Raw genomic sequence first — 10,526 nt, 5'->3', positions numbered from 1 at the left:
ACAATTTCTTGCAAGTCTAAAAAAGATTATTTTTTGTGTCTCTTTTTCCTTTCAAATGTCGTGTCTCCCAGTGTCGTTGTAGGGATCATGTGGAAGCTTATGAATCATCGTTAGTCACGACACGATTGTCTAACCAAACATACTAATTTGCTCATATATTTGAGCTTTACTGACCTTTGAGCTTCGTGGATACACGTGTATCCTTTGAAATGAATCAAAAACAAAATGAAAGAAGAAACCTTTCTTCATCATTCCATGATTGAGAATTAACAAAGAACATAAGTCAAAGTCCCGGTGAAATGGCGATTGCCATTATGCGATAAAGCGTGAATGAAGAATTGTGCCCGTTGGTTAAGGCATTGTCGGTAAGCTGAAATATGGTACCCAGTTTTCCCAGCCGTAATGGAATTCTGCCACGGTTGTTTGATTGTTTTCTATCCGGATGTTTGCCCTGGCACGAATGTAACGTGTTGCATGTTACACCATTTTCACCTGAGCCGGGAAAGGTGAACCTCTAAACGGAGCCATTAACTCAGATTGCTTGTTGTGTTCCAGTTCCACTCTCCGTGGCTTGTTTTGATGTACAATTTGCGACGGTTTGATGCACGAGACGATATCGAAACGATGGGTCAATTAAAGTGCTTAATTAGATCATAAAGATAGCAAAATAGGGAGAGAAAAAAAAACGAATTCCTTGAGTGGGCGTTACAGTTGGCAACTCTTTCTACCTGAAATAAACGATAAATTACAATTTTTTAGCTAATCATTATGATTAGTTGATATTTTGCAATTGGTCTAACTACAGGAAGTATATCAAGGTTTTAACATAGACACGACCATGACATAGGGAAAACATATTTCGGTTCGATTTCTTCAACCCCAGCGTAACAATTACGTTTGCGTTAGTTTAGTTGATACTGGCAAAGAAAAGTTGTTATAGTAACATCGAAATAATACAACATTCAAACAACGTCAAACAACGACAGAGGTATCAACCATTTCTTTGCCGGTTGGCCAGTTATCGCCGACAGGCGTGCTAAGTTAGGTGCAACATTTGGGAGTTTTGCAGCAAGAAAACGGAAGAGGGTGATATGTTTACTGTAGCTAAAAAGTTTTATTTAATTCCGTACATCGTATTGACGGGTGAATAATTGCAAATTCTAGTACCTGGGTGTTGAGTGAGCGGTCCCTAATAGTATTTCAGTTCGGCTTATGGATGCTTTCATCAATCATGAAGTGTAGAAATAGTTGAAAGGGGTATGATATTTTCCTAACAGGTAGAGCCGTATATCAATCAAACATGACTGTACTAATAATATATACATTTTAAGAAACGAAGGTTCGTTAGCTTTAATTAAAGACGGGTTTGAATGACGATCCCCTCAGAAAGGATCCACAAGGTGTTTTAAATATAAAAACTAAATCCTTACTTACGTTTATTCGATACATATTCGTGTGTCTGAACCGAGCTTAACGTGCGTCCAGGTGTTGTGTGCAATGGTGTGAGTGCGAGCGTCGATTGAGCATTGCATTGCCTGCTGTGTGCGGATTTGTTATTGTTTGTCTCGCGTCGGAACGTGCTGTTTTCGCGGATGTTCTACTGGAAATCGTATGGAGCGCTTTTTAGTTAACAATCAAGCAAAACCTGGACATACCTGGCGCAGCTGCTGTACCGTTCAAACGTGTCCCTGGAAGAAAAAGTAAGCATTAAAATCAACTGTGAAACGAAAGGAGTTTTAAGACTCGATTGATACGCACCAAGCCCAGTGAATGTAAGACGTAATAATTTTAGCTTTTTCTATTATCTGCATTTAACAGTATGTATTCGTGCTTCATCCTAAGCTTTGTGTAGTGATTCGATTTAAATATTACGTAACGAAAATTAATTAAAAGTGAACTAATCTAAACAAAAAAGCTGGTGAATTTTTACCTCACAAGGGCATAATAAACAAAGAGCATATGATTGGCTTAAAGTAGTGTGCGTGACAGTTTGACGTTCCGCACCGAAACAGGGTGACTCACGGAAGCTACAAACGATTGCACTGGTCGTGTTCGATTGTGAATGAGTAATCTACTTGCGGCACAATTCGAATTATACCACAACAAAATTACGCGTGAAAAAACGTTCTTGGTTGATAAAAAAACATTTCGGACCTTGTCGTGGGTCGCTAATTTATCGAAAGTAGTGGCTCTATAGCCTGAACAGTGAATCAGCAATGCTAGTTGATGTTCGGCTCACGGGCGTTAAACAGTTGTGTAAACAGTGTTCCGCATACAACACTGGTTTGGAATTGTTTGCTCCACTGCAAAACGTGTTCGGATGGATAACGTTTTTTGGAAGCTTGTTATTTTGGATGGTAAGACATGGATTTTTTGGATTAACGGGCAAGTGGTAAAATAAAACAGCACAGCAAAAACTAGTTTATGCTAAGCTAAGAACGTCACCTTTTTGTCCATCAAATAATTACTGTATCCGTCGGTTGGCTACTTATCATCATGCTGCTTGAAGTGTGCGTTAATCTTTTCACCTCTTTTCTTTCCATCCCTCGCTGTTCGTGTTTCACCGGGATATATTTTATGAGTTTATGTAATGTTCACAAACATTGACCTCCTTTCCGCTGCACTCAGTGTGACCGGTGGCCGCGGGAATGAAGATAACTAACATTGGCCGTACTAAACTATCTCTCTTCTTCGTTTCAGAAGCAGAACGCAGCCTCCTAGCGTATTTGCAAACCGAAATGCGCTACGAAGGAAGATAAGAACGAACAAACTTTAAACAACCGTGTCAAGCTGAACAGACGGTACACGCCGGTGTGCGAAAGTGGACGTTTCAGATTGTCCTGCATCACAGCATGGCATCAGACACTCTCAAAATGGAATCTTCAACTCTTGTAACGCTTGCATTGAACGTATCCCAGCCGGCGGAAAAAATAAGCCAGAATGAGGCAAAACTGTTAGCGATCGTGGTGCTCGGATTTGGCAGCTTTTTGTGCGGTGTGTTGCCGATCTACATTTCGCAGCGAAACCGCGAACGTTACCCGGGCACACTGTCGTTTCTGTTGTGCTTTGGGGCGGGAGTTTTGCTTGCCACGGCCATCGTTCACATGCTGCCGGAAATACGTGAATCTCTGGGCGAGTTTGCCGAGATTGTGTTCTGTGGCGGGTTTTTCCTCATGTACGCCATTGACGAGCTGATGCTGTTCTGTGGCATCGGTGCCCACGATCACGGTGAGCAGGGAGCACTCCAACAGGTACGGTCATATAGTGTTTGCGAAGATTCGGATGCGGCAAGCACTTCCAGCCATAGGGAAAGACGGTACGGTGCGAACGAAGAGACAAAATCCCTCCTCGGGCAGCAAGCGTAAGTTGGCGGTGTGAATCGAGAACGGTCAAGAACGGCTGTAATATAATTTTGCATTAATTTATTTGCAGAAATGATCCCGAAAACATCATTACTCACCGATCGATGGAAAGTGTGGCAAGCTTTGCCGGAAATCTATCCCGTCGGTCATCCGTAAGCGTTCAACCACAACAACAACGGTCGCCCACGAATGCTGCCGAAATGCAGCTTACTGGTGTGTTCGGATTATTGCTAGCCCTCTGCATGCACTCCTTGCTCGAAGGTTTGGCAATCGGGGTACAAAACTCGGGCCCCAAAGTACTGCTCCTGCTTGGCGCGGTCAGTGCACACAAGTTTGTGGTAGGGTTCGCGCTTGGTGTGGAACTTTGCACATACAATGCGCGACAGCGTTGCTCCCACGTACTGCAGGTGTTAACGTTTTCTCTCGGTTCGGTTGCCGGTATCGGTATTGGGATGGGATTGGATGGGCTGAACGAAACGCTTACCAATCTGATCATGCCCATTCTGCAGGGTTTGGCTGGTGGTACGCTTCTGTACGTGACCGTAAGTGAAGTTCTACCTCGTGAACGGGCAAAACGTTTTGTGCACACGCGAGGTATCGGACCGATACAGTTCATTGCCGTCGCGCTAGGATTTTCGCTCATGTCCGTGCTAAGCTTAGTGTTAACTGACGAGTAAAAACAGAAACCGAAAAGTGAGAGTGTCCGATGTAATTGACATTACATCGTAGTTCCTAGGTGCACCAAATGGTCAAAAATGGTTTTAAAAAAAATGAGAAGAAATCGCTCAGAATCCGTATGATCACCAACTGTGCCAACAATAGTTTTAATTTTTTTACAGAAGGGTGTACGAAAAGGATACAATTTTTTTTTACAGTCTAGTGTAGCTCGAAAGTAGTGTCTAAATGTGTAACAGTTTTAACAAACTTGGAACGAAAAATAAAGAAGGTGCCATTTTGCACTTTACTGCGCATAACAAAATGGAACGGAAAATTAATGTGCGCCGCGTAGAGAGTAAACTGTTTCGGGAAGATGGACATTTATTTTTACGACGGTCAATCAATATAAGCTACCATCGATCGGTTTACCGTTGACCCACTTTTATCACATCCGAACCGGCTTAGCTAGATTCCGTCGTTTGGTTTTTACTTTAAAATTCATAAGTTTTTTTTAGTAAAATAGGAAAACGAAGCGGGTTATTCCAAATCGTTTGGATGTCCTTGTCGAAAGTGTGCATAAAATATGTGATCAGTAAAAAAAAACAATAAACAAAAAATGATCATTTCGAACAGCTACGCGTAAGCAAAATAATGCCCGTACATCACACAGGCACAAAGAGGAGAAATGCAAATATGATTTAAAAGTTGAATGAAAATAAAACGTGCAAAAAAAAACCAAACTTGCTGGCGTCAAAGAAGTTCGGGTAACCTTCACGGCCATAAACGCGATTTTGCGCCATTGAACGAAGGCGCAACGTTGGGGGAGAGGAAAGTAACGAGAGAGAGAAAGGAAAAAAGAGGGGCGATAAGAAATATACGTGCACACCTTCCGATCGAACGGCTGTGCGTGATATTGGCGATCGCGATGCAAATTTTGTATCGCCTTTCTTTGTCTGCCCGTTGTAAATCCGGTGCCCGGTCGAGTTCGCGCTTCCAGCTCATTTCTTTGCTACTTTCGAAAAAAAAAAACAAACGGGAAACCACGGCATCAGCACGGTGGGAAAGAGGCATTTGAAGCGAGTGGTCAATTTTATACACAGATGGGAGCAACTTCTATGCTATGAAGGTTTTATGGTTCACCTATGATCAAACTATGATTCAAGTGTCATAAAACCCTAAAATCTGAAATAGGTCACGGGGTCGTCGACGGGCTACAGCAAGGTTGCGCTCATGTCTTATTCATATAGAATTATGGGAAGATTAATTGCGAAAGAAGTATCATCGGAAGCAAAACTTAATCCTAGCGGCCGTCCAATCGTCTTACTCAACGATCATTTAGATTACCGATTATTGATCGGTAACGATAATGGTTGTAAGATTTTACGTTAATCGAACCGTTCAACCAAACAAGGGAGAAGAACTTAAACTAGAAGTTTCGATGACCTCAAGATTATGATCATACGATTCCGTGAACGGCACTCTTATCAGCGTTGCATGTGATAAGCGATAGAATTTTACAACATGTTAATACTTTCCGTCAAGTTGTATGCAATTGATTAGAAACTGCAGACATTCAACTGCGAATGCTATCAGTTAAGAGAATCTTCACTAAAAATAGACTTTTACTGTGCTGAATGATTGTAGCTCCAATACACCATTAGTAATTTCTACAGAATAAAAAAAAATTGATTCAAAACAAAATACATTTGTTGACTCAAAAAAAAGTTTATACTTCACAATTCGTCTGCCATTGCGAGAAGCTGATATTTCTGACAATCACGTCCGAAATCATGAAGTGTTCCGTGTCAGGCTCACCTACACGACAGGACCGGAGGTCCAATCTCATCTGGGTTATAGCCTCATACGTGAGACTGACTTTCCTGCTGCGGATACATATAGGAGAGGAAAGCCAGTAATGGTAAGCCAAGATCTCTCCTGATCTATTTTGATCTATGTTGCCACATAAGAAGATTCTTGTTGATACACTTAATTCTCTATCATCTACATAAGTGCTTACTATCTACAGTGTTCAACCAATTGAAGCCCATTAAACGCGTAATTCCTCCCCTTTTAAGCATCCGGAGGTCCTAAACCTCCATATGTGACAATCTTGGAAACGATTTAAATTAAAAAAAATGAAACCATCTTCTGTCCACCATCCAGCAGAAACCCGTCCCAGTGTGTACCGATCTCCCAGGTGTTCCAGTACACAATCCTACAGAAGAGCGCGAAAAAATATAGCCCCATCGTCTGCATGGCCCTGTGGCCGCAGGGAATGGTAAATCCACTACCATCCTGCTGTTGACATGAACAGTTGAATTTCCCTTCCTTGATGCCTGTCTGCAAGGTGACGCTCCTTGTTGCCGTTCCACATGATCGAATGGCGAAACGGATGTAGAAAGTCACCGTGTATCGTCATTGCAACCAAAAAGCTTCGGATGGTAAAAAAATCATACATACACACACACACGCATATCACTGAGGTCCCCTTCCCTCCGGATGGTGAAGATCCCCGTTCCGAACCGGGTGCCGTTTGCTGGTGGTTGCGGATTGCTCTTTGGCATGGTTCGACCGTGGCTGACATTGTGTAAACGACCGCAGAAGCGTGCGGATCGCGATATCGACATCGATACAGCGTTTTTGTTGTTGTTTCTTTACCCATTAGGCGCCACCATTGTAACGCAATGGAATAATCGTGATCGTAGTGGCAGGCAGATCCGTTTTGAACACTCCATTACGCACCAATTGGAAAGGTGTCGCACCAGTCAATCGGAAAGTGGAAGGAACCACTTGTCGCGATCTCGTGGATCAATTCTTGTACGCCCGGGCACCAGTGGAACTTGACAGGGTTCCGGTTATATGTGTCGAAAGTACATCATGCCGGCGTACGTTCCGCGATCTACGTGTTAGATAATGCCATCTACGCGTCGCCTCCGTGTCTGACGGTGCGCGCCCTCCCGGTGAAGTGGTTGAAAGTGAAACTTATTTAAAGACACGGGAAAACGTGACGCAACGTTACCGTAAGTGTGGCGCGAATCGAATGTATGATCGGTGTGTCCATCTGCTAGCGAAAGAACAAACCTTCCGGGTAGGAGCGGATATTCAGTCAGTTGTGTACATTGTTGCGTGGAAATACTCACCAAGCGGCGATGGGTTGCTACGGTGCAATTCTGCTGGTGGTAGCTGGAGTGGCCATTAGTGTAGTCAGTGGAATCTATGTGGTGGAGAGCGGTGGCAAGAAATCTTTCGTCCGGCTCGGGGCACATCACTGGACGGACGGTGCGGAGGAGGATGGGTTGTGGTCGAGCCTGCTGGAGGAGTACACCGTCGGGTGAGCAATTACAAGCCACGCACGCTGATTTGTGCGCGCTCATTTCACCGGATCATGCCATGAACCGGAAGTGAGCGCGCTTTGCAGCAGAAAAATGGAACTCGATCCGGGTTGGTTCAAAATCGAGTTCAGCCAAATATAACACCGATTAGCTGACGATGGAGCCGCGTATGTGCTTTTTTGATTGGAGGCCTTCGGGGTGCAATGGACTGTGTGAATTGGTTTCAATGTCGTGTTTTTAGTTGGTTATTTAAAAATCTAATAACGAGTAATTATCGCGATCGGTTTAGCAAACATCCGAGCTAGGCGCACTTATTGAAACGTGGTGTCGTAGGATTATACGAGGAATTGATTGAAGGCTTACTAGACTACTAGAATTCAATATACGTATCTAGTTTCTTATTTCCAGCACACTAATATTGACACCATTAATAAGAGAAATAAAGTTTGGTAAAAAATACGGAAACATTTAGAGAGTCATGAAGACAATTACTTGTTTTTTAAAAGCTTTTGGACTAGAGATCTTGAACTAGGAATATTATTCAAGGTATTGCTAATTATAGCTTAGTATTGCCAGGAAACATTCATCTGAAAACGTAAACAAGGTTTGAGAGAAGCAATCTCCATATGAGTAGAAAGCAATGCCTGCCATCATCGATTGCAACGCGATCATTGATCGTGTACCAAGTATGGGGAAGCGTGCGTATGGTTGATCATACTTTTTTGTGCCTTTTTTTTTTGAACTGACAGTTTGAACCACAGCACCACGAGTGCACCGAGGGAAAGTCGGGTAATGCAAGCAACCGTCGTGGCGGCACCAGCACCAAAGTACATACCCACCTCCAGTTTCTACATCAACAAACGCATCGGTGAGGCGCTCGAACTCGACCCACAACATCAGCAGCATCACACGCACCGTGTGCCAGCACCTCCGGTAGGGAAAGTAATTGCCAGTACCGGCGCCGGCGGTCTGTATGGTGACAATCATCTGAACGGTGCGAATCATGGAGCAACATTTACACCCATGCGCCAAACGTTCGGTGGTGCTAGTCCGACCGAGCTGCTGGCCTCACCGCGGGAAGTGTCCGAGACGGATCTGTATCTGTTGGGTGCGATTGAGAAGCTAGTTTATCGGGTGGATTACATGGAGAATCGGTTACGCCGGGCAGAACAGATAATTTATTTCTTGATGGCAGGAAACAGTCAGAAGCAGGGTAAGAGGAGTGTGTGGAGTTGGTGATTCCTTTGCACTTTCTAACCTTTCCCTTATGCATCTTTTCACAGAACCATGTCCGCAGAATTTTACGCAAGTGCACGATCGATGCTATCACTTTGATATAGAGCGTGGTCTAAACTGGAAGTCTGCCAGCACGATGTGCAAATCGTACGGTGCACATCTGGCAGAGTTTGAAACGGTGGCCGAGTTTCAGGATGTGGTTGCTTACATCCTGAACAACCCAGTCAACCGTGGCAAAGACTTTTGGCTCGGTGGACTGAACCCCGGCCTACTGTGGATTTGGGCAAACTCGGCTAAACCGGTTAATCCTAACACGAACCTAAGCTCCATCACAACTTCATCCAAACCGGCGAAAGGAACGTCCGGCAGTACGTCAACAACGAAAACGACTACCTTAGCCAATGGTACAGATGCCTCCGGAAATACGAAGATTGTTAACAATCCAGCAAACAAGCAGCCAACATTGGAGATAACGGGCAATGGACGTTGTCTGCGGTTGAGCTACAACTCCGCGTTGTACACGTACGGATATCGAGGTGAGGACTGTTCTGCACAGTTTAGTTACGTGTGCGAACTGAAGGACAAGTCGTTGGATAATGAAATCTCAAGGATAGCGAAACAGTTGAAATTAGCGGATGATGTTTCTTAGGTGTGCATTATGTTACTGTTTATTTATTGAACCAGAAGGCCAATGGGATGTATCCCGTGAAATGATTAATTTAATCAATAAACTACCGAAGTAAGTTATAAAGTTAAGTTAAGAAAGGTCTATCTATAGATGAATATGTTTTGTCTCTGCCAGTGTAATATTGCACGTGGGTTATAAATATTGCATAAGGTATAACATAAGGAGTAAGTATAACGAGTGATCGGTCAAACAGTTGAAATCTTGACTGGAGTCAACAGTCGAAAAACATTGAAATCATAAATTGATCGCCAATTCGGCAATCCAGCAGCCGATAGTCGAAAAAGGTTATAAATCCAACCAAAAAGACGAAACAAGCCGGACTTGCTGCTGATCATACATGTTTGGGGACATGAACAATTACCTGTGACATACAGCTGGGTATCTTTAGTCGAATATAGTCTTCAACAAGAGGAGTTCCGTTGAATTTCTGTTGAATACTTCGGCAAGATGATGGGTTTCGATCAATTGTCCACCATAGTCCTTTGGATATGACAATTTAGAATATGTGCGGTTGTTTAATTCTGTTAGAAGCTGAAAAGAAAAATAAATTTGATTGAAATCCACAGACCACGTATCTGCGTTCTGAGGACTTTGAATATTAGTGGAAAATGGCAAAATTGTGATATAGTCACACGACCCCTGGTCCAATAACAACAGATTCTCCATCTTGTTCTATGGAAACCTAGTTTGAAAAGACAGAATCTACGTGGTATTCGTAATAACAAAATCCCATATGTTCCCGTAGAATACTTACTGATCAGGTGTCATTTTAATGACATGATAGCACTCCGAAATCGAGTCAGTCTATTTCGTAGCACCATATTCAGGACATCGTACAGCGCATAGAGATCGTCGTTGTTCCTTTCGACCACGACTAAGGAGGTGCTCATCAGCCATGGTCAATGTTTTTGTTTTAGTAAATTTTTAATTTCTGGGATTTTGAATATGTTGTATAGTCCTAATTGTGACCATCCCGAAAGATGTATTCTTCTATTTTTGTGGCACTACAACCTCAAGAGATCCTGGCTTTCCTTGACTTTAATAATTGCCCGTAGCGTGATAGTTAGTCCCGTGTACATGAGTGCGACTATCGACCTCACTGCTGCTATACATCAATGTATAGCAGCTGATCATAAAAACTTCGACTTTTGAGACTTGGATGCCACTCTTTAGATTTGAAGAGCTTTCTGGGACGTTGATTCCAATTTTATGAAACGAACGCTGAGTTTTCGGACGATTGTAACAGAAAAA

At 43.1% G+C, this 10,526-nt stretch overlaps 2 protein-coding genes across 3 annotated transcripts; both read left to right on the top strand.

Moving 5' to 3' along the window:
- Positions 1-1,534: 1,534 nt before the first annotated feature.
- Positions 1,535-4,357, top strand: LOC125764022 (zinc transporter ZIP3). 2 transcript variants are annotated; one of them, XM_049427788.1, is made up of 3 exons: positions 1,535-1,700; positions 2,701-3,361; positions 3,433-4,357. In XM_049427788.1, the coding sequence occupies exons 2-3, from the start codon at positions 2,853-2,855 to the stop codon at positions 4,037-4,039; spliced, it is 1,116 nt and encodes a 371-aa protein (XP_049283745.1). In that variant the 5' UTR covers positions 1,535-1,700; positions 2,701-2,852; the 3' UTR covers positions 4,040-4,357. The 2 variants fall into 2 exon arrangements, with proteins under 2 accessions (XP_049283745.1, XP_049283747.1); XM_049427790.1 differs by lacking the exon at positions 1,535-1,700 and adding an exon at positions 1,762-2,357.
- A 121-nt stretch (positions 4,358-4,478) lies between these two features.
- On the top strand, positions 4,479-10,520 carry LOC125764021 (uncharacterized). The gene is made up of 3 exons (XM_049427787.1): positions 4,479-7,350; positions 8,101-8,564; positions 8,635-10,520. Exons 1-3 carry the CDS (start codon positions 7,169-7,171, stop codon positions 9,234-9,236), a joined length of 1,248 nt encoding a protein of 415 aa, XP_049283744.1. The 5' UTR covers positions 4,479-7,168; the 3' UTR covers positions 9,237-10,520.
- Positions 10,521-10,526: the final 6 nt, after the last annotated feature.

The sequence above is a fragment of the Anopheles funestus genome, chromosome 2RL, assembly GCF_943734845.2.
Source record: "Anopheles funestus chromosome 2RL, idAnoFuneDA-416_04, whole genome shotgun sequence".
NCBI lineage: Eukaryota > Metazoa > Arthropoda > Insecta > Diptera > Culicidae > Anopheles > Anopheles funestus.
Note: the sequence above shows the minus strand (reverse complement) of the source record. Positions and strands in the feature narration are given on the sequence as shown.